The 25,446-nt window shown below is 35.5% G+C and overlaps 2 protein-coding genes across 10 annotated transcripts in view; both read right to left on the bottom strand.

Annotated features, from left to right (window-relative positions):
- Positions 1-6,358: 6,358 nt before the first annotated feature.
- LOC118262293 (neurocalcin homolog) overlaps positions 6,359-25,446 on the bottom strand; it is a 103,277-nt gene continuing 84,189 nt past the window's right edge. For 2 of the 6 annotated variants that reach the window (XM_050704586.1, XM_035573522.2), the window contains exons 2-5: positions 14,893-15,045; positions 14,525-14,643; positions 14,152-14,340; positions 6,359-13,055 (exon numbers count right to left, since the gene is read on the bottom strand). In XM_050704586.1, coding sequence (XP_050560543.1) covers positions 12,861-13,055; positions 14,152-14,340; positions 14,525-14,643; positions 14,893-14,962 — 573 coding nt within the window. In that variant the 5' untranslated portion in view covers positions 14,963-15,045 and the 3' untranslated portion in view covers positions 6,359-12,860. Of the gene's footprint in view, positions 13,056-14,151; positions 14,341-14,524; positions 14,644-14,892; positions 15,046-15,841; positions 15,873-17,388; positions 17,527-25,446 lie in introns of those variants that run through there. The other 4 variants (XM_035573546.2, XM_035573539.2, XM_050704585.1 and 1 more) reach the window with 4 other exon arrangements.
- Positions 17,050-25,446, bottom strand: part of LOC118262318 (neuronal calcium sensor 2) — a 92,231-nt gene continuing 83,834 nt past the window's right edge. For all 4 annotated transcript variants that reach the window (XM_035573579.2, XM_035573569.2, XM_035573595.2 and 1 more), the window contains exons 4-5: positions 25,131-25,259; positions 17,050-21,854 (exon numbers count right to left, since the gene is read on the bottom strand). In XM_035573579.2, the coding sequence (XP_035429472.1) occupies positions 21,678-21,854; positions 25,131-25,259 (306 nt within the window). In that variant the 3' untranslated portion in view covers positions 17,050-21,677. The remainder of the gene's footprint in view (positions 21,855-25,130; positions 25,260-25,446) is intronic.

The following is a 25,446-nucleotide window of genomic DNA, read 5'->3' as shown; positions in this document are numbered from 1 at the left end:
AAACATAAATGAAACACTAAACTCACGGTCAAAATACAATAACTAGTATTCTAAGTGGACTAGACTTAAATTAGTAGAAGTTTTGCATACGAAAATCTTCCAAACGTATATTTTTTCTTTTTATTCTGTCCTCAACCCTTTTTCTATGAGCTCATTTTCTCTGTCATCCAAAATTGAGCCTTGTAGCTACAGTTATAAGGTCCTACTACTTCTTGATAGCACCCCTACCGTTTGTCTTTTATGAGCACTTACGCAGTCGCGTTAGGTGCGTTATAGAAAGATTTTTTAGATATTCTTTGAAGTTTCCAATTGATTTTTCTTGATGTTATTTGATAGACTTCAAATCTTGAAAAACGAAGTACTTTAAATATGATTAAGTGAGGTGAGATGCACTTGAAAGTAAATAACTTAATATTGATATGTTCAGCGGTTATTGGTCAGATTCAATCGTGAGTAGGGGTACACAGAACACTCTCTTTTCTCCAGAATCTCAAAATAAACCGAAACTGAAAATTTTATCTGTCGTATAAATAGCTAAGAAAGAAGAGAAGAGTAAATACCTAAGTTAGAATTGGGGCACTTATTTTCCAAAAAATATCTACCTGAAGACAGGCGTGTACAATGTACCTAAGTATATGGTAAAAGGGTCACCGAAAATTTCCACTTCATAAAATTTTCTTAACACATAATTAGTTAATACCTACTTACCTTAATATCCCTGGAAACATACCTAATTTTATCACCAAAAGAAATTAGTATTCATAAATTTTACGATTGTCGAATCACCTTAAGATCTGGCTGTAAAAAATTAGAAAAGTACTCCTAATAGTAATTTGTATCTATTCTCTTGTGCTACGATTTTGGCTACGACACTTCTGTATGTCGTAGCAATAAGAATCACTTTCCTTAACATACTTGAGAGTAGTAGAGTTGGCCACTAATTTGCATTTAAGAGTTTAAATTCGACATTACACAGAATAAAATTATTTCACACGTAAATCTAAACTTCGTAGCATTTTAAACAAGCAATATTAATAGTTATATGCTACTATACGTTTTTTCACGTTTTCAGATACTTTGGTATTTCCAAATCTGATAATACATGCTTACTTTATTTTTATCTCGATATAGAACTCAAATCTCGCTTTAAGTTAGTGACCAATATACTAAGTTATGAGTAAAACAAACAAAAGTTTGCCAACATTTGTAACTCGTGAACGCGCGCGTTATTAAAAGTATTCAAACGAGTGCGGAGTACGGAGTACGGTTGTTTATTGGGTCAATAAGCCAGTGGGATCGGTGCAGCAGGACTCGAGTGGGGATCGAACTGACTTGGATTCAGTTGGAATTAAAACCTATTTTGATACTCGTTCAAAAGTCAATATTTTTTTTTATGTAATTAGTTAAACATTTTCTTAGAACATAAATTATAAATTAGCGTACTCCAAATAATCCTCTACACCGCACACAAGTAACAACATGGCTATCATGCAATGACTATTCAAATCAATATTACAAACTAGAACGATTTTACGTCCAATAGATGTAAGCAAATTTCGCTACGTCCCTTTCCCAACCTGTTCCATTTCCTATGTCTGCATAATAGATAAACTTATATACGTATGTAAATAAGTACTCCACAGGCTATAGTATGGACCCCCGATATATAGTTTAAAGCTATAGTTATACATTGGCTTGACAATACTAGCCTCCCCCATACCAGGATATTTTACTTTCTCTGGACGAAGCCCCTTAGGCGCGTCCTGAACGCCACCCCCTGCCCCCTCCGCCACCCACCGCCCGCTCCCCCCTCACGCATAGTACACCATACAGAGAGCGAACTAACTCTGCTGCCAACCTCTATAAACTCGTTCATACGTGTTCCTGTATAGATAGGTACTTATTTAAATACGCAATTTGGAGCCCACCTATACATACTATATTCAGATGTGTACCTACTGAGCTTTAAATCAATTTGGCGTGTAATTTTATTTGGTTTAAGCTGATTTAATTTGAACGGACGTTGGTTGCGGAGTTAGTAATTGTTTCGATGGTAACTATGTTGCGTTGGTTCCTGACTCTAGGACCTCAACATATAGGTATACTTGGCTTTATTTTGTTCCAGCGTAAACAATAAATTAACAAACATACTTGCCTATTAACTTGTTAAGCACCTACTCTCGGTCAGCCAACTTTTAATGGCATCGAATTTCTTGTAAAATAAATTTGTCGAAAAAAGTTCTCGTTTTTCCTTCACTACACTTTCGAAGGCTAGGTGGTTTGATTAAAAAAACCGAGAATTCTACTTGCTCACGTAATGTGAAGAGGGGATAAAATAGGGGTCAAGCGTAAGTCGTCCCTCCGCACTACGGATGCTGCGTGCTGCGTGCGTACCTAGTTGTGATTTTAGATATTTTGTTGTGGATTCGTTCGATTCATTCCGGTGGTGTTTTGTAACTGTAAGCTTGAAACTGACTTTTGAGTGGTAAAATGTTAATATTGGCGCATAAATTCGGTTTAGATTTAGATTTAGATCTCGGTAACATTTGTTCTGCCTAAATGATAGTAAAGATAATTTTAAAACTTCTTAATTATTTGGAATTAAACGATTACTATGACATCGGCTGTATTAGCATAAATGAAACAGCATGAGTTAGACTTTTAGCTAGAAAGGATTCGATCCCAGTGTCAAAGAGAAGTCTACTTTTTATTCTAAAGGGTTAGCGGTGGCCGTAGCGTGACTACTGAACGCGAAGTTTCAAGTTTGGTGTCCACCTCTCGCATTCGGCAAAAGTAAATATCAAAAGATACTGTATAAGTATACTGTATAATAATGTATAAGTGAATTTACTGATCAAACTTTCACATACAATCATATCGAAGGAACAAGTAGTAGATCACGCTAAGCATTGTTCGTTCCATCACGAATCGAACTCGCTATGCAGTGGCTTGCCACCCGCTTAACCATGTGACAGCCAGGCTGTCAAATAATTGATACTTTTTGCTTTGCAAAGGCCACTGATTCTATAGTTATATTTACGGGACAGAGCAAGGAATATCTTGGTAACTCTTTTAGCAAGAGGTTGTATGGATATTCGGTTAAATATAGTAAAATGTTCTACCGGCATAGTGACATAAATAGTAAGTGACTATGACCCCTGTAAGTGAATGTTTAATCAATAGATAGTTGTTTATTTAATGGCACCCTTATTAACATATTATTTAAATAATTATGTAAGTACAGCTACCGACGTCAGCAAGTCAACCTACACATTTCTGTAAATTTTATTTATTAGATTTTCAACTTTATTATTTTGTGATATAAATTCGAAAATTCTATGAAAAGATTAACAGATTAAAGTTTTATTACTGGCATTAGTAAAATATCGTGTGTTGCAGCTGCTGAGTGAGAGGTATTAGAAAAAGTAAGTTAGAGTTGGTCCTTTTATAATGCAGTCTTCAACTAGCCTGGCAAGCGTGGAGATTATGGCAAATCCCTCCTATGAATAGGCGAACAGCCCACGGGATGTTGATGAAATGTGAAGTAGATACCTATTTACTTATAGTTTTACTAGTTGTATAGTAAGCCTAACAAAATACTACTACCTACCATATCAATAACATAAACCTATGAATGTTGACGGGTTTTACAATTTTGGTAAATATTGCATCAACGAAACACATTAAGTCTACAAAAATAATCAAAGTTAATAACTAAATAGGTATATCTCACGAAGATAGTTCTGTTCTATCATTATACTATAACACCAGGATGTGAAGCAATGTGGAGCACTGTTTTCCAACCAGGGAATCAAACCAGAGACCCCTTTCTGAATAATCCCGATTACGAGTTTATGTTGTGTTCAACATGTTTTACAGGTCCAACCCAACCATGTATCCTGTAGGTTCGACGTAGTTCTACCTGTACCCAACAGATGGCGCTGTTTAGATAATTTATTTTGTTTTGTGAAAGTTAACATCATGGTGTTATTATCACGGCGGTGCGGTGTTATAAGGATAAATAAGATTTACGTTTTATCGTTAACATCACTATCTGTCGCCCCTAAAATAATTAAGTATGTAATTTTTTAAGGAAAGAAACTATTCCTAACTATCTTGCAATAATTAGTCAGTGACTGTTATTATCGAAATGTTGAATATAATAATTATTTTTATGGGACATTACTTACCAGATGCCACATCCAATGTACCTAGACACTAAAGATGTTGGAAAAAAAATATAAATTCGATCGACTGTCAGATCCAACGCCACAAGCTTATGAATTGGCCACACGATTCGAGGGAATCCCAACCATATTACCAAAGAAACCTTAAACTGGAATCCCCAAGGGATCCCCATGAAAGCATGGCCATCGAATCTGGCGCTGCATAATTGACAGGATCAGGGCCGCCCATGGACACCCGCAACACCGGAGGAGCCACATGTGCGTTCCCAACCTTTTAAAAAGGACTACGCTCTTTTCTTTAAGTTTGTGAAGTCTAGGACTTTAATGCTTGTTTTCACTTACCATCTCCTAACTAGGAGTTCATTTGGGTGGGGCGAACACCTAAACTAACCATGACCTTTAAGTGTCACTTATAGGTTGATAACTAATAATCAAAATTTCGGTCGTTGATCACCTATTTTATCATAGACCTAAGTCTCCGCAGCTGCGGACTACCTAACGGGTTACCAGTGCCCCGACTCGAAGAGCAAAAGTAGTAACGGAGTAGTTTTTATTCAGTAAGAGTCTAAAACTCCCCTTGACGTTATTAAATGATTTTCCCTCCTTAAAAAACCTAAGGGAGGTTGGTGAAAACAAGCATAACCGACGTACTCAGTCATTTTAAATATGTCTGAGTGCATCACCGCAAGTAAATCACCCTTCCTTCATACAACACAGGTGACAGACGTTAAACAGTTTCTTAATCAAGCCATTAACCCGATGGATACTCGCATTGGCCTAATGATCGTTAACACGTTAGCCAGGCGCAGTTTCCCAAACATTTCCCACCACGGACCATTTAATTATTACGTAATTAATTGGTTTACTCTGTCCGTTACTAAAATAACTTCACACTTCCAATCACTTTCCCTTATTGGCTTATTTCTTTCGCATCTTTTTTTATTAAAAGGATAGTTTTGGTTTTTAACAACTGTGAAGTGAAGATCCTATGTATAGATATCACACTATATGATTAGCCTCAGTCTGTCCAGAGATATCTATCGCTAGTTATCGGGCATTGGTTAGGATTCAGGTTAAAAAAGAACTTTTGCTACTCACTATATTATATGTAGATATGTATTATTATTAATACTTATAATAGGGTACCCACCTCCTTAGTTTCCCCAATTTTATTTTAAGTTAAAACATTGGATGAAATAACGTGTGACGTCACAATTTATTACATTTTATTGGGTACGGTGACAGCGACCTTGCATCATCACCTCAACTAACAAAATTGAAAAATATGTCTATAGGTATAAAAATTTTTCGTTATTTGACGGATATTTTTTAATGACTGATACTTTTAACTACCCTAATATAAATATACCTAAGATTTGTATTATATTTTGTATCTACCAAAGATTAGTGCCACTTTCCAACTACCTATTGTTTTTGTGTCCGGTAATAGCGGACTGTCATTTGCTGTTGGTGATGAAGATAGGTTTAAAACTGACCAGAATTAAAATTAAGTACCTGTGCAGTGCGCACAATAATAATATGATAAGTAGGTACCCAATATAAAATTGTATAGTTTATTAAGTATATGTACCCTTTTAAATATGCTTTTATAATATTATTAAACAATAATTGTATTTTTGTAAACGTTTTCTTTTCCTTATTCACCTGTTTATGTAATATTAAGCTTAATAAAGACTTAAGAAGTTAAGAACCATGAATTATGTAAGATGTTTCTAAAATCACAATAACTGCATAATAGAAAATTGTTTCTGTTTGGATTGCCCGCAGGCTACGCTAATCGCACAGTTATATTTACACCTATTTAAGAACCCCATTCTAGACGAAATAATAGGTATTCTAAGAAAATTACATAAGGATTCTAACATACTGTGTGCTATAGTTAGTAGCCCATGAGATTGGCTTTAAGCATAGAAAAGTTTACAAGTATTACTAGTAATGAAGCTATGTAAAATTAGTGTTTCTACAAGGGTATATACAATTACGTGATGCATCAAAGAATGAAGACAATTTTAAATAATTAATTTATTTGAACACCAAACAGGATTACAATAAATTTAATAATACATTTATAATATTAAAGACAGCATTATAAACGATTAGCTGAAACGTTTAGGATACGATCACTATAAGGTTGGAAAATGAAACGTCAATTGAGAGGAGAAAGATTTAATAAATAGATATAATAATTTTAATCTAAAACAGAGTATCAGAACTAGAAGGTCAATTGTAAAGAAAATGATGTAAGGAATCACAAATTGACTACACAGAACAATGAATTGCCAAGACAAAATGTATTCTTTAAGTTTACAAGCAACGTTTGCGTTAGAGCCAAATATTCATAGTAAAGTTGACGTTGTACTCAACATTCCGTTGAACTGTGTACAGACGCCAGAGAGCAGGGTGCTATTAGTGAATCAAACATGTATGTGATTATCTTAAATGCCGATCATACACTGGGATTGCTCAAGAAGCCGACATGTGTATCTACTCAAAGTGTGTGAATATCCAACACTGAGAACATGCTGTTTCAAGCGATTTGATATGTAATGCACAACAATTACGTAGTCAGTGGTAAGACACCAACTAATTAGATGTCGGAGTAAATGCCGACTGTCAAGGTACCTTCAGTTACGACTTAGGTACTACCTCTCTTGTACATATTGGTCCTTGCAGCATTTCGAGAGCTGTTTGCACGAAAGGTCCCGTGCGGGGTGTCGGCGGGCTGGGCGCGGCTCGATCTGTTTTTTACTCACTTTAGCAATGAGACAATGCCTCAATTTTGTCAATGGGGCTCTATAACAATACTGTCAATAATTTGAAATATGGTTTGGTGATATCATGTCAATTGGGTTTTAGAATGTTTGCCAGACATGATTGTGAGAATCGCCGGCCCCCAACACACCCTTCTCGAGTCAATAGCACCCTGGGTTTAGATAATATTATAATCTCTAAGTTACAATACATCTTTACGTATTAAATAATAACTTCATATTCTAAACACAGTAGGTATTAGTTTATTGATACTTACACAAAAAGTAAAATATTTAGACTTGTAGCTTTAGTTTAGTGCAAGATAATGATATTATGTTAAGCTTTGTACCTACCATGAGAATACCAACACTTGTACGTACTTTCGACACTTGTCTGCACTCATAACCCTCTCTTACCCATCACTTGATAATCTGTGCAATGGATAGTATTAGTGGAGTAAACTTTTAGCCAAACTCGATCAAAAAGCGAAAAGTTGACAAAATCGTGCAAAAGCCGTCGGTTATTCGAACAAAGTCGGCACGACAGCTCGACTTGTACCGAATATTTCAAACACCAGATCTTTCAGTTGAGTACGTCTCACACATAAACTATCGCTACACATATCATAACAATCCTTTTATCTCAGAGGACATTTTATGCACCATAGATTACAAGTGATATATATCATAGTGTGAACAACTCAAAAAGGCGACAAGCATATTTGAGGAAGAGCAAAACATACGTAATTAGATGTTAGGGAAGAAATTGTAATTTTATAATACATAAAACCCGCTATAGCGCCGCTAAAGTAAACTAAAAATGTTCAAAGCATTCTAGATCGTAATGTATGTATAAATTAGCACCCATTTAATGCTAGCAATAAACTAGAGCGGTGCTAAATCGACTAAGGTATGTTGTGAACTATCAGGAATAAAACCTGAACTAAATGACTTTTAATAAAATTCAAGTATAACTACGTTACGTAGTTCAGTCGTCTACTGCTTAAAATACTGGAAGACCATAAAACAATCGTCAGCGGAATTCAGAAAATCAGCTATAATGACTAGGACGCGGGGCATATAGCGCATTGAACTGAATCCTATCTAATATTGGGTATACAACCTATCTACCTAAGGTAATTTGTATCAGGTGATTTGCTCACATATTACAAGGTTGTGTCCAACACATAGCGTCCATACTTGTCAATACAATCATGTCATTGTCTAATTTTTAGAGAGCAAGGCTTACCATCGCTCTTTCATATCCTGTCTAAAACAACCATTGTGCCAATTTTAAGGTTTTTGTTGATGTTTAGCAAATCACCTCATCGTGTATGTTTAAAGCAAATTCAGACCGAAATATGAAACTGATTATAGAATCAACTGCACAGTCAGGAAGTATATAGAGAAAACGAGAAATGCATAGAAACGTCTGGTGTCTGAGTAGAGAAGTAAGGAATATTATAAATAACTCTTATAAACATCTATTTGCTAAATTCTAATTCAAAATACAACGTTAATTCCATTTTAAACACTTAGAATAAAAGGCTTCATTCAGGATGATGTACATACCGTTCATGTTTAGAATTTAATTATCTTATTACCAAAAATGACACAGATATAAAATTCGACCGAACACCTAATAATCTGTACACAATCAAAAAATTATATATTAAAAATATTATTTTCTTTTATTTGTCCAGGTTCGATATATTTTACGGATCTTTTACACTACGACACTTAATTGAACATCGATTTTATATAACAGATATGTAAACTTACTGAGAATATAAAAAGTACACGACATTATAATATTTGTAAAGTTTCAGACACTGTTTCATATAACATTAGAAGACTTTAGGATATAACATGTAATCTGTGTAGTGTAAGTCAACATGGTACATTTCACGCGATATAACATAAACTCTAAGTGTTGAACGACAAACAGTAAATACTATAATATATTGTATAATATAAAATATGTTATAATACATCATAAGCACTGGCGAGTTGGTGAATATATTCATGTGAAAAGGTACGAACACACGAACACTCAAAAGGTTCCAATATGTCATCAATTCCACAATAAATACACATTAATAACAATTATATATTGATACGTACATTATGCTGTTATTGTGCGAAAACAAAATAATTGTGCATTTGATTCGATATTCCGTTCAATAAACTAGCTAGCTAGACAAGCAAAAAAACATGTCGGTCAAATAAAGTTGCGTTATATAATATATAAAATGAGAATTGATCCGTCATACAACTATGTAAAGCTTTCTAAATAAATAATAAACAAGCGTGTAAAAGTAAGTGTTAGTTGTGTTTAGTAAAACAAATAATACTACAGCCAAACATATGCGTTAGTTAAATGGCGATACATTGCAAAAATCTAATTATATAAAAGAAAAATACATTACATACATCGTGTATTGTGTGGCTTACTATATGTATGTAGTTATTATAACAAAACACACGACGCACACTGCCGCTATAATTATAAACAATACTGTATAACCACTGATATTCAAACTGAGATTATGGCCATCTAAAGCCTCGAGATATTCAAGCAAACATCGACCGTTGTTATAAGAACTACATAGACCATTAAGAACAAAATTGCATACATTGTAAAATCATTAACTCAACTAGTGTGATACAGGGGCAGAGAACAAGCGCTAATCTAAGCCACATTCCTTAGGTTAGCGCTTGCATAACATTATAATTCATAATAACATTTGTGATGTGTGGTAAATACTTTAAATAACTTTAATATTTATTTGAATATGTATTCCTATTATAAAATTACAGAGTCCATAACTACGAATAAGTGTATACCAATAATGCGTTAATATTGGGCATGTTCCAGACGAACTGCGCCACCGCTGAGATTTGACACGACAACGATTCGTTTGTCTGGAAGACGAGGTTTCACATTCAGCAGGGGTACCCGCACGGTGCAGGTACATCGGCGTATCATGGTATGACGGCTTGCCTGAAGCACTGGACGAATAAATAAATTGCGCACACTATCTGCAAACATAAACCTTATCTTAGAGGACTATATTGCTTTTACTTGTAATTAGAATGATGACAACAGTGTTGCGCAATTTATCCACGACGAAATTTGTTTGGACATGTCATCCATTTGTATATTCAGTCTGGTATATTGCTTTAGACAAGTCTATTCTCAATATTCTCTTTAACTTCTACATTTATATACTTTATACAACATTTAACATAAAGGCGGTATCGCAGCGGCGGAGCGTTCGTCTGCAGATGCTCTGACTGCGCAAACGAATTAGTTTTTTCAGTCGAAGCGTCACCGAGCTTTTGGTTCTGGGCTTTCGTAGAAAGACCGCAGCTAACGGGGGCGGAGCCTCTAATATATATCTACTATATATCATAACAAGTAATAGCAGTCTTGCCACAATACCTTCATCAATAGATTCCTCTTGAACAGAATACAATATTTCCTATATTTTAATGTAAACATTATGGTTGCTACAAACTTTGAAATTTATCGATTGCTTATTTATCTCAATTTCATGCAACGACAGCGTGGACGGTCCACTTACTAAGTTACATGAAAGTGACACAAATGCCCCTGCCGTTGCCTTTAAACAGAAAATGCGAATAAGAAAGATCTTTATCTACACTTCATTTTGCTTCATAATAATTGAATAATAATAATACTTAGGCTGACTCGGGACAATAGTTATGAATTTTCATATTTCTTCATTCATTAAAACTAAACCTTAATAATATCAGCTACGCGAATAAACCAGCATGAATATTCATTACAATATAAATTAATAATAACTGTATATTATCGTACTTGTCTGTGTCGATTGTTGCGTAAATGTCTTCCTAAAATTGTGCTATAAAACGCTGTCTTTTCAATGCTAGCATAGTTGCTCACTATAAAATAAAATTATTAGATTTAGAATATATTAAGGCATGCATTGTATCTGCACAAACAGGTGCAGATATGAGAAAACATACTCGGTAGGCCACCACTTCATTGCTCCCTACAAAGACAAGATGTCAAGCTACAGATATTGCATAGAAGACCTTTTGTGTTTAACGTTTAATTTGTGATCGTAGTATATATTCTCAGATCAGCAACTGACTATCATTCTTCACAAGTTATCAGGCCAAGTTAAGCGTCATCGTATGCGCTAGCAGTGAGAAGACAGCCATACAACCTTACTGCCAAACGCTATGCGACGTAGCTGCATACGTGCAGCGGTACAGAGCTTTGTATCCTGTCCTAAGGCCACATTCGCGCTCAACTCAAACTAATTTGATCTAAATAATCAATGTCATTGATGCGCAATTACAACAGCGTTTAACTTATACAAATTTAAACATTAAATACTGTGTTTCCTGTACCCTGCGCGTAACCAGCTACTCCCGCATTATATCCTCAAGGTTTGACTCAAGAACGTCAAATTATTTTTAACAAACATCAGTTATCTACATCATATTTCAACTAGATACGGTTATAGGTACATTCTCTGTCAAAAAAGACTTTAGAATATTGTTTACCAGATGTATTTAAAGACATTAATTTCAAATATAAAGTCAATTGTGGCATTAAAGTTAAATTGAATCATTAAGATTTAATAAACTCCGAAAATTTCATATTACACCCACGTAGTGATTGTTGCAACATTCAATATTTGTAGATATAATAAATTATTTTCGATAATATAGGGAGATACTTGGATAAAATTTATACGCGATATAAGCGGGCAAGTGAGATATAGTGATGCGATTTACGATATACGTCAATTTTATTTCAATATCGTTTGTAACGATATTTTGTCATTTTAGTGTATCCATGTTGTATAAATACAATGACTGGATACAGTTAGCATCAATAGTACTGCAAATATATTTGAGGTAATGGAGAGGAAGCGCTAGGTATGCTATGCAAGTAGCTTCATCGAGGTGTCGCCGCAAGTTCTCCGTTCGGTCATCGAACGTGAAGTGCCCGACATTAGTAGTCCCTCGCGAGCCCGCTTATACGAAAAAGCCGCAAAACGTTTGTGGGCAGATAATGTGTATTAACCTAACTAGTATTATAGGGAAAAATCTTTGAACACTATACACATTACAGTCGCACATAACTTGTCCTGCTGTTTGGTTGTTGTAGCAATAGAAATATGAAACCTTCAAGGTCAACCAATATATTTACTGTCTTTTAGAGTGGTCGTGACGTTGCCTTGCCTCATTAATTACTGACTTTGTAAATAGATCGTTATCCTACTACATCATATAAAATATTCGTGATTTCTTCATAGACCTATCTTACCGTAATATATGCTACTATCTTTGGAATTATTGCTGCGTTCCTTCGATTTGTTCATAACTACCAGCATCTCTTCTCTTGAACAGATGCTATATAAATAGTATAATTTATTTCAACGTTTACTCTAATTTTTGTACTAATGTTCTACTCTGCTTTTGTAAATACATATCTCATTTAATAAGTCGTACTTTCTGTAAATTTCTTGTCACAACCATGGCGGGATAGTAAGGTACTCTGTCATAAGTATGCTTCCTCAATATCCCAATTTGTAATCTCTCAACATCGGGTCTTCGTTTGTCTTTGTAGTTGTGTGAACAAGAATCACAGAGTATAAATCTATTAATATTTTTAACAATCTCTAATATTATAATATTATATTTGAAATCCATAATAACAGTGAGAGGAGAGAACAGCCAAGCAACAGGACAACAAACTGATTTAATGTGTAACCAACGCTTTACGACGCGCACTAGCTCTTACAAGCATTGTAATAAGGGTGATATTTTACAACAGTTTTATATAAGTGTGGATAAACTGAGTGGTACTCATTGAGTACTAAGATTAATATTTAAGGTATCACTGTGATTGCGGGTCGCACTGCAGCAGCCGTACGATGGACGGGTCGCTCTTGGCGCCCTCTATGAACTCCTCGAGGGAAAGTTTCCCGTCTTTGTTTCTGTCCATTTGTCGGAATATTTTGTCGGTCCGCTTCTCTGGCGTCGACTCGTCCTCGGGCATCTTCATAACAGACCCCACCATTTTGTAAATTGCCTGTAATTAATGATTTTACGTAATTAGTGATGTGTGTAAGAGGATAAATCATCTGAGGATACGCGAATAAAGTCTTGAAGAGTCCCAATTGAAGTCAACTGTCAATCTACGTAGACTAAAATCATATATTTATGCATAATACTACATAATGTAGTCGTAAATCAAAAGCTTCTATCAAATTATCACCATGATTGGATAGAAAATTTTCATCGAATAATCATGACAACGTCCCCCTCTAGGCACACTACATCTAATGCTCTCTGTCTTAAATTGGATTTATGCGTCGCTATTTAAAAAACAATAGTCCCATAGTAATCAACTAGCATACCGGACGTAATACTAAACAGAACAAAAGTTAGATTAATCTCCACAAGAAAATGTTGCTATACCCACCCCCCGAGGAATAACAAACTGCTACACATATTTTAATTTAGTAAAACTAACTTTATACTACGAAACAATCGATGACCTTTCCACGAATATTTGTATGAAAGCGAAAGCGAAGTACTAATTGGCTCTGACCTTAATCAACTACCAAAACTAAACAACTATACAAACTACTAACAACGTGCAACTGAAACAAAGGGATTTGCTCGTATGTTATATTTCACTGGCTCGACTTTGACAGAGTCATTGGGATAAATCTGTCATCCAGAACTATCTCTGTGCCAGTTTACCTTAACAAAACATTACATGGGATTTATAATATAATAAACTGAATATATACACGAACTGAATATATGACGGATACCTCTAGAGGAATTAGAAGGACTCCCTAAACAAAAACCATATCTCGTGGCCTCCATGCTTAATCCCCGAATCCTCAATTCATAAAAGGCCACCAACGCACTTGGTTATTCCTCTAGTGCTGTTCCATAGCCGGCGCCAAATGCTTAACGCTAGATAAACGTCTCAGATACTATAAGAAATACTTTTTTTTGAGGGGGGACAATCATCCAATGACTTCTACCGCCTTGGGCGAGGCGAGAGGGAGTGTCAGACTCTTACTAACTAAAAACTACTCCTGATTTTCGAGCCGGAGCCCCAGTAAATCCGCTAGGTAGTCCGCAGCTCTGGAACTATAAGAAATACTTACAGTGACAATCTCGAGCATCTCCTGCCGGGAGATGTACCCGTTGCCATCGAGGTCGTACATGGAGAATGCCCACTTGAGTTTCTGTTCCAGCTTGCCGCGTGACGTCACGCTCAGCGCACACAGGAACTCCCGAAAGTCTATCGTGCCATCTCCGTTAGCATCAAATGTCCGGAACACGTGCTCCGCGAACTGAAAAATGATTTGATTATATTACATTTCTAAAGCTTTTCAAGTGCTCTACTGAAACAATTTGAATATGTTTTAATTTTACCTCGGTATAAAAAAGTCTCATTGTGCAACTTGAACAAAATCTCACAATTGTGCCACGTTATATAAAAGAAGGTAGGTAAACAAACAAATACTCAAAGATTACCTTACTAGCGTCGCCATATGGGAAAAAGTTCCCGTATATTTTCTTAAATTCTTCTACAGACAAATGTCCACTGGGGCAATCTTTTAGGAAGCCTTTGTACCATTCTTGTATCTCAGCATCTGAAAATTATCAGCATAAAACGATTTAAAGAAACTACATTAGTATTGTACAAAGTTAAAATGTATATAGTACTGAATAAAAATATAACACATTAACAATAAGCTGGAAAGAGGCTTTCAATCAAAATCATTTTAAACAGGCACATAGTTGTAAACTTCACAATAACAATTAACTCCTATGGTACTAAAAGTTGGTCGTTATCTTTGTACTTCTGTTAAATAAACAATAGTTGGTAATTCTAGGTATACCTGAGAACTCTGTATTCTGCTTCAGATCTTCCAAAACCTCTGGTTTTAATTTACTATTTTGTTTTCCCATTTTGCTGTCTGTTTATATTTCGGAAAGGACGTTAAAATATTACACAACCTGCTTGCTTTTAGTGAGTAGAGAAATCTTGTGCCCTAAAACATAATAAGTATGTAGTAATCGCTGAAAAAACACATTGAAATAAAAATATGTAATGGTTTTGCAACAAAACTGCACGATTCACTGAAGCGCATCCAATTTCCTACAAGAAATTGATTTAGAACATTTCAGCACAACCGTATGCCGATATATTTAATGTCAAATCCTTAGGTACTAACAATTTTAATAGACGATATTAAAAATATTTCTAAGCTTAATAAAATCCCCGCTACGAAGATGAGACTACCTTATGTCACTCTCATGACTTGCCACAGAGTCTTTTAGAAAATGCATATCAAGTTTACAATATATAGATTGATATAATCTGTAATCTCTATTGTATACGGAAGAGATCGACTGATAAGAAACTCTAAGGTAATATTAATATCAAAAAGAGGAATATTTTGTACGCTTTAAAATCCCGGCTCGGTGGGATCGATTACATCCACGTGTCGGATCAACTATGCGAGTTATTTCAACGCCAACACCTAAATATGATTTGATAGAGGTGGAGTATGGAATCACGATGTAGTTCAAATAGTTTGCAAACACGAACCTCGCGCGGAACGAACGCAAAACTTTCAATTTTGAATTATGAATTTCAGTGGAATGGTGCAATTTTATCACAACGTTAATAATATCTGTGAATATAATATTTTAACTTTATTTACAAACGCTTTAAAAAGAAACAAAAACTTTGTATCAAAGAGAAAAAGAAATATGGAAAGTTAATTAAGTTCTGCAGTAACGTGTGTAAATAAAGTTCTACAAAGTTAAAGAGAAAATTCTGACCTTCTGTTGCCTTCATAAAAACGCTATTTAACTTTGGAATCATGAATAAAATGCAAAAATAAATAAAAATAAATAACTATGGCGAATGCACACGACACTATAGTTTATTTGTATTTCGTCAAAATCATGTACCAGCCCTAGCAGTAAAATATGAAACTATTTTAGAGTATATTATGTACGAGTGTTTACAGGGACACACATAGACAAGTTGGGAGAAATACCTTAATCATACTTGTATGTGTGCGAGCTGCAGGTGGGTGGTCAGTGTGATGGTATGAGTAATAAAGGGTGGAAAACAGGGGGAGTTTAAGCTGTAATTCCGTTCGAGGGGGGAAACTGTTGAATTCAATTTGTATGCCTGCATTTAACAGTGATTTTCCAGAGAATTCCGAGCTGTATCTATTTATTTTCACCGCTACATAATGAAAAGGATTATTATTTTCCTGCAATAGGAAATGAGTGGGCGTGGCGAACGGAAGGGTGATCAGATTGCGCTTGCGCCATTTTCCAGAATTTAATTGTAAATGTAATTGATATAAACAGGCATTCAATCTGGGGCGTGTCTTCGCAGGAGGAGGTGCAACAGGCATTGTGTGCGTTTAGTGTACATGTAATTCACACAAATAAGATTTATGAATGTGAGTGTACCATCACAGGTGTGTGGGTGTGTTTGTGAGTCTGTGTGCGTGCGAATGCAGTAGTGAGCGTGTGGATGTTTATGTAGGAGTGCGTAAGAGGTATGTATGTTAGTATGTTAGTGTGTGCATGTGAGTGTATATATCTATGTATGTATGTGTGTGTGCGTGTATGTGTGTGCGAGTGTGAGTGTGTGTGTATCAGGATGCGTTTTTATTAATGTAGGTGTATATTAAGCTTATTACAGTATGGTTGTGTGCGTTGAGTGTATATGAACATTTAATACTATTTACTTGTAATATACAAGGCTTTTATGTTCGAGCTTTATGTATGTGTGCAGTTAATTCAGGGGTGGCCCCTATTTCAAAGTGTGTGTTGTTTGTCATACTATCTATTTTGTGATGTTATCATTCTGTATTCATCTTTGTATTGTTTATTCCATCTTATTAGCCAGGGGTGTTTCTGATCTTTGGTAGGACCAGTTCAGTATGATGGACTCTCATTTTCACCACACCAAAAAAGAAACAAAAAAGAAACTAAAGTCGGGGTTAACTGATTGAGTTAGTAACAACTATTTTTAATGATTTTTATTGAATTTAATGAAATCATACCCACCTCACTATAATAAAGAACTGACTACATGATTTTGATATCTAATAATTATAATTAGTATAATATTATTAAACTATGTTGTCGTGCACAATTACAATAAGGAGACAAATTATTTATGAACTAATTGTTTTATAATTATTTTTATCATATACATAAATAGGCAAAATGTGAATTCATTAAAATATTATGTATTCTTAGTAATACAACAGATTTAAATGGGACACATTGTGGATACTTTGTTTTAGTACATATAATATGTTGAAGGAATCGAAACTAAGTGTAAAATAAGTCTGTAATACTTTACTGAGACTTCAAGATGTAAAGCGGGGTCCACACAGTAGGTATCTGAAAAGTACTTATATTCTGAGCGAACAATCGGTACTAATGTTTGCTGACCTAGTACATATGTTGTGATATTAGAATACGATATAAAGTGACTATCCCCCGCGTGTTACCACCGCTTAGGTACAGTTTTGTCTAGACAGAAATTTAACAGCGTTCTAATGATCGTATTTTTAATACAAAAAAGAAAGTGTACAAACTAAATACAAATACATTAAAAGTAGCTGCACTTAAGGAAAATTATACAAGCAACCTGGTTTGTGCGACTATCGCAGATAGTTACAATAATATCTTAAACAATAGATTACACTAAAATATATATTACATAAATAATATAGCGTAAGTAAAGGAATACATTTGAAGCTTACTACTAAGAGTACGTTAACAAAATAGAATTCAAAAAGGTAACTACTCTGTTGGTTTTTCCAAAATTATGCGAACTGCCATTTGCCTGTGGAAGCAGCTGTTCATACTTGGGTACTAAATTCGATGCTTGTTTGCATTAATCTTTAATTACCAGGGGCAAGTCGGCATTTCGCTTACACACTTAACACCAATTATATAATTTCTTTAAATATTTTATTTACCTAATAATTTTACTAAATAAATAAACACATAGGCTAAACAATTAATTCATTGTAATGTCCGCTAATTATATAAATCACATGTCGGTTACAGGTCGGAACAGAGTAGTCACATACTTTCACAGATTGAGATTACATATTTGAGACCAATAGAAAGTATTCACTTATGTCCTAACCAATATTTAAGTATAAAAATGGGCGATTATGTGCAAAGACAACGAATTGTCTCACTACGAGATTGTAAACGAATCTGCCAGTGGCGTCCTCACTCGGATGTTATGATAACTGGTGTTGCCAATGTTTCGCCCTAGATTTAAAATGTAATCAAAATTATATGGCACAAATTCATGGCAAATTTTAACAACTCAAACCACAAGCGAACTTAATAAATCCACATTGACTTTACGACTCTATAATTGAAATATTTTTAAATCCTATGTTAAAAGTTACTATACGTGGTGCGGTAGAAGTGCATACATAAAGATTTGTTTCGCAGTGAAGTGATCAAGTCAAGTAGTAAGAGAAAGGTTGGGACGATAGGGTAGCACATAGACTGCCGAGGGGGGGCAGAGCCTAGCTAACCGTAACTATAAAGATCAGTAGCAACTGACTCATAGGCCTGGGTCGCGTAATAATTAACTTTCTCAATTAAACTTTTATGAATATAATAATTGACTAAATATTATGTTGAATTTAAGTTGTAACTGTTTCCTTTGGGATATATACATACACACTGGCATTGTTGAAGCCGTAATCGAATAATTGCCTGTTAGTGAGACAGAGTACGTTTCGCCTAGGGCGATATTTCTAGGAAATGGTAATACATTCCAATTAAATTTTATTTAAATTTCTATATTTCCAATCGAAAATCTTTTTCTGATATGTCACACAACACCCTGTCTGCGAAGCTACTTTCAGGTCCGAGATGAGATTTATTGATCCTTCTTCTTCTATGTTTGTATAAAATTCAGTCAATTTATGATCGTGTTTAAACTTTCCTCTAATGTGACGTACTTCGTCGTGGCAACAAGGAGAATCGCATTACGTCAAATTGTCTTTGAACTGGGAACTGAATGAAATAATCGAAATCACCTATATAGTTAGAGAGTTAATAACAAAATTAATTAATTTAATTTACAATTTACCCATAAAGCTATCAAAATTATACAAATCATACAAGTTTATAATGAAATAATCGTACATTAAAATATAAGTAAGAACTTAATGACTATAGTGTACTGCGTTATCACATGGAATGTTTTAACAACAAATTAATGCAAGGATGTTAGCTTCCAGTGCACATGGTTATGGATACTGATGTCAATATGCGCTCTATACAAAACATACAGCCGCTTGCATCTCTACTGACGGGTGCCACAGGAAAGTGCTTTGACACTTTATTCAGAATACGAATAAAATTTTAAAATTCAACTTGATATAAAGTCGACTGCATAGGATGTGGGCTTGATGCGATAAGGAAGCGGAAATCCCCACGAGAGCACTGCACGATTTTGGAATAAAATATGTACGAAGACAATCTAATGCGGTGATTGCGGCATGTCGCACGGCTGTCGACTTGAGATTTGCAGTTCAAATTGAAATCACCGCAAATCGAGCCGCGCTTCTGCACGCCTATTGCCGACGACACGCGGGAATATATTCCAACACAGACCTAACAAATACAAAAATACTTATGTATTTTATCCAAGCCAACGTCGCGTTGTGCCTGTATACATAATTGTGCGTTATTTGCGCGCTGTTTGTTTACTTATAAATATACTATCTAAATAATCTTACTTTATGCACTGAAAACTAATGAAGAAAACAACACAGCTTAAATAGTTAAATTTAAATTAAATAATAATATCGCGACCCTTTCGACTGTGTGCGGCCAGTGGCTATTGGTGAAGACTGCGACGAAGTAATACAATAAGACGCTAAAATTAACTATAACACGAAATATGGGACTAGGGCACACTACAATTTGGTTTAAGGTTAGGTTTTTGGCCACCTTTGGCAAAATTAACAGAGGTAAACTTAGTCAGTAGTTAAAATAAATAAAGATGAATCTGTAAACTATTTACAACAGGGAACTAGAAGGCACAGTAGTGGGGAAACTATTTGGGATACACGATACTCCAATGTAGTACGAATAGTAGGTAGGTAAGATTACAACGAAATCTAACTGATAAGAGATAGTATCACGAGTAGAGTAGGAACGCGTTGAAATAATACGGGGACAAAGAAGCGTGATTCCTGCCCGGGCGACACTGGAAGTGATGCCGGGTGCAGAGAAGATTCCTGACGACTTTACGAATTACACCAATATAATAAACGACACCAATAACTAGAAACGATAATAATATAAAGTTTACTCATGTAGAATATTACTGTTATTTTAACTTACATAAATTGAACTTAACGCCGACAGAACAGATCAGATTGTCAGTGTTGTTTGTGATAGTAATATCGCGTCGTGATGTTCGCTACAATCTTGTTAGCACTGTACCTACCTATTGCGTGCAGCTCGTAAGGTTTGTTCAACCAATCTGACCGATTCTGTACATACATAGCTACGCTAACTTTGCCTTAATATTAGAATGTAAGATTTATACTGTGCAATATTATTATAGTAATCCGTCATCGGATTGAATATAGCGTTGAACCAGATAGACCGAGAGTCACATATAGGAATAGTCATAGATAGAACGCTACGAAGTGAATGGTTCGGACACAATCTTATACTATTAGCGAAGTGGACAATCCGACAGCGACATATTCCACATACATTATATTATCATTCATACTTTATCATTAGGAATGGACAATTTTTAAGTCGAGGATTCATTGACGTCAATTTCGTTACATCAATAGTAGCTTAATTTTACAATACTTTTTTTACAATCGACAATATTCACATGCGTCGTGAGAAAGCAAATTGTGAAGCGCATATCCGCATCGCAACATGTTGGGCGTTAGGACTGTTGGGCCCAAAATACCCCATCCCGAGCCGAGCAACAACCGCCCCGATCTTACTTTGTTGGAGAGTATCCATTTTTAGCTGTGATTTCGGCTGTGAAGCCAACATGCGGGTGCAATCTGTAGATTCGGCCTGTGTTTACTGGGCGAGGTATAGCGACAGCTTAGCTTGATTCGTGACTCATACATAGCTGCGAGCAGATGTTAGTGAACAATTGCCGGCCGCACTAGACGCGCACGGGATGCGCAAACACAATGTGAGTTACACAGACACATGCTACATACTCATGCCATGTCAACACGACAGCAACACCGCACAACCACACCGTTACCGTATTAGATCCGACTCGATGATAAAAGCTGACCCGGTATTACCTCCACTTACACCGCAACGATTAAAATTTTTCCAAATATTAAAAGATATACACGAATTTGATTTAAACTTTTGTACAGAATATAAAATTTCGAAATGTACGAGTGAATTTTAATTTTCGAAAATATATTTACAGTGAGAATGTAAGTTAATGATCAAATGGTTGACTGAAAGTATAAAAATGTTACAACGACTCTTTCTTATAATGCTGCCGTGTGGACAAGACGACGCCGTCGGGTTATCGTGAGGCATACAATGGGGGTGGGTATGTGAGAACGGATCGCGGGGTTAAAAGAAGTTGATCGCCAATTTAAGGCGCCAGCATTTTCGAAAGCTCCTCATCCTGCAGACAACCCTTCAGGAACTCGTCCTGCGTCAGTTGTCCATCGTTGTTCTCATCCATCTTGGCGAAGATGTTTTTAGCACGCTCTTCAGCGGAATCAGCTGGCCGGTTGCTAGAGCAAGCACCCAACATATCGTAGATTGCCTGGAAAGCGCAAAAAAGGAACACAATTGTATACAAATAGTAAGTCAACAAAAAACGTTTCCCGGAGTATACCTAATATACTGTCGAAGACCAAAGCCTCTATATTATATCTAAATGTCGAGTTATCCTAATATGCTTATAATAGGATAACTATTAGCCTATGAGGTTCATATCATATCTGGTGTGTGGAACAATGCATGGGCATGTACCTACACGAAGCTCAATCCCTTGTGGTTTTGATTCCTCTCCGGGTAATTAGTCTAGAACACAACCACGTTTATCTCCGGTTACGGGTCCGTACGGTCAATTTGCCCGGGCTCCGATTTATCACTACTAATTTAGAATGTCGATGTCGTGATGTCGTGCACCTACGTGCAGCTCTTCCCCTGTCTATGTACACTTTCCATTAGTGCTACGGGACCGAAGTAATTTAAAAAACCTAGTTTATTTGCACCTTTTCCGTCGTCTTTACAGACAAAGTTTTGTAAGTGCACTCAAGGCGTAGGATTCTCGTTTAAACAAAGAATACAAAATAAGCCCAACTGCACTTTGTACAAAGGTTTTTAAGTAGTTTCATCAATAACTACAACTATATTCCGTAATCCGAGTTTGAACAAATATTTAAAGCTGGATTTACATTACTGAACTTTAATACGAGTATTTTCCCTATGAAACCGAAGTAAATATGTGTAGTTCTAACAGCATCAGTACGAAACTAATATAAAACCGAACTAGTTTCCCATGAAACCAGAGTATGTATAGTTCTATCAACATACAAGTTTTATTTATATAGAAAACATTGAAATGAGAATCCACGTTATATCATATCCACGTATACAATCATTTATGTTGTATATTGTACAAAATATTTCGATATTTTTGTCGGTCTATAAAAGATACGTTTAGATTTTTCAAGTAATGTTTCGCCTAACATCGCGCACGCTACTATTAAAGACCATGTTTTATAATAGCAGGTGCTTTCACCACCCTAATTTCGAGCGAAATTTAGCATACGAGGATATTAATTGCATGAAAATACGTACTATGTTTACCCAAAAACTCAAAGACGATAAACGAATTTAGTTACATTATATCTTGTAACTAATTGTCACTAATTTTGTCAAATCCATATATCGGTGCAAAAGTTAATGTATTTTTAAAAGTCTTTTAATTTTCGTTTCGTTAGGAACAGCTTACCGCGGCTGGACGTGACAGCGTATAAGACCGCGGATTAAGCGTATACAAATTATAAATCAACAAAATATACCCTCACAGATACAGACCTGTGTTTCAGTGAACAGTGAAATCTATTTTAATCAAAAAGTATGGGAGAAAACAGATCCAATTAATGACTACGTGGCAGCATAATGTCCGTAACGACTTATTACTCATCATTACAAAGAACTACTCGTATAATAACCTCCTACAAAAAGTTACTGAAATAATACGTGAATTTGTAATCAGTAATTAGTGGGTCTGTGAGAATAAAAAATGTGAAACAGTATTTTCCATCAATAAATGTTATAAAAACGACACTAAATTACAGTGCACGGTTGAAAAAAACCCTTTACTGCACTTAGACACTAAGATATTTACAAGTACTATGAGAATCAACAGTACAAAATAAATTATAGGAACTATTAAAGCCGCTGTATGCAATTTGCTTAGAATTTATAAACACATTGAAGAAAGAAAGCTATTAAGGTAATAGCGTATAATTGCCTTCAGTACTGTAAACAGAAATTAGAAAAAAAAAAATGTTTATAGTTGGAAAATTGAAAAGAAAAGGCAGTACTCAATACAGTCATCCAGACATGTAATTACTGCCGCCCGGAGTAATTAATATTGGATCAGTAGAATATGCAGATGTGTAATTATGCGTTTGTGGCCGGTGCCCTAAGAGCTCAAAGTGACCGTGTTTACCTAACGAGTAATGCACACATATGTACATTAACAGCTGGGTAATGTGTCCAGGCTGGATGTCACACATCTAAAGCGATTAACTGCGTTACTGATGTTGCCGGCCCGTGTGTGATTTCGATAACGTATTTACCTCGAAGCTCCCTCGAACTGTTAATTCAAAGTGATGTGTGCAAAATCGATCCGTACGTATATTCTGTATAATCCCTGCAACGTGTCAGAACTAACAGATGCACCAGTCTAAATATGGAACCACGATTTTATTTCGAAGAACGAATCAATTTAAATAATTCGCTGACATACATAGTATTGGTGCACTGCACCAAAACTCTGTATTTATTGTGAATTTGTATTAATTTACTAAATTAATTAAGTAAACGGATTCATTGAAACTACCTTCCTATACAGGGAAATCTTAATTGAAAGCATAATCGTATCTCAAATGGAACTAAGATGATTAAACATTGTCGTCAGCTTACGCTATGGTCTACTGTTTATGTTACCTCAAACGCAGCTCGTCTATGTAGTTGCATTTAACTAGCTCGTTATCTATCAACGTACGTACTCGTATTAACGCCATATTACATCATTCGCCTAAACAAGGAACAGTTAGTTACTGTCTGGGTAAATTATTGAAATACTATTTCATCATTGAGAAAAACGTGTAACCACTAACTTCCCGACCTCAGATTGCCCATAAATAAAATTCCCTTTTATTTTTATCATAGTTCATCACTTTTCAATTCATGTCAACCTACTATATTTTTTTAGTTTAAAAAATTCACCAAGCGTAGTGTAACGTGTAAAGCTTTTAATTCAAAGCCGGTTAAAATGAACGCGCACGTCACTAGATGACGTAACAGGTTTTTCTGCCACCAGATTTTCCGATCAAAAACGTTTAAAATAAAAGGCTTGGGTTCAGCGTGACATCTAACAGCGCTTTGTGATTGAACACTGTGTCAATGTTAATCACGTTGTTTGATAGGCATTCAAAGGTCTTATAAGTCGTTTTGTTGACACACCAGGTATGAAACGATACCACATTTTGGTTATAAAAGTAGTCAAAGAATTATAAAATAGGTACATGCGCGAGACTAAACAAAATCGCTTCTAAGACAGAAAATAGATACTGTGAAGCGTAACTGATTAACATGATTCATCTATTATACTCCGGGAAAACTCTATCGCCGAATATTTTTTACTCGACTCTTTGCAAGGATTTTACTTTAGAATTAGCTCAATTTTTTTAGGCAACCTCCCGATGGACGACTTGCTGTTCTTTCATAAAGTTGTGTACTAAATTGCAGTAACTGGGACATAATTCCCTACAGATCTGTAAAATGTTAAGTAACAAACCTGCACAATTTTCGTCATTTCTTGAATGTCAATGACACCATTGCCATCGACGTCGTACATGCGGAAGGCCCACTTCAGCTTCTCTTCAGGTGTGCCACTTGACGTGACGTGGATGGCCTGCAGAAACTCCTACAACAAAGTAGTCTTGGTACACCACGCGAGTCGGGGCCAGTACAAACAAGGATATACTATGGATCTCTTGTTCTGTAGAAGTCGTTAGTAGTTTATGGCTATAGTTAACAATTATAAACGCAAGCGAAAATATTTAAAGTAGTCAGTCAATCGCAGTAAGTTAACATATATTTAACTTTGTGCG

The sequence above is a fragment of the Spodoptera frugiperda genome, chromosome 25 (assembly GCF_023101765.2).
Source record: "Spodoptera frugiperda isolate SF20-4 chromosome 25, AGI-APGP_CSIRO_Sfru_2.0, whole genome shotgun sequence".
In the NCBI taxonomy this organism is placed as follows: Eukaryota; Metazoa; Arthropoda; class Insecta; order Lepidoptera; family Noctuidae; genus Spodoptera; species Spodoptera frugiperda.
The sequence above is the reverse complement of the archived record's forward strand: the minus strand, read 5'-3'. Positions and strand labels throughout refer to the sequence as shown.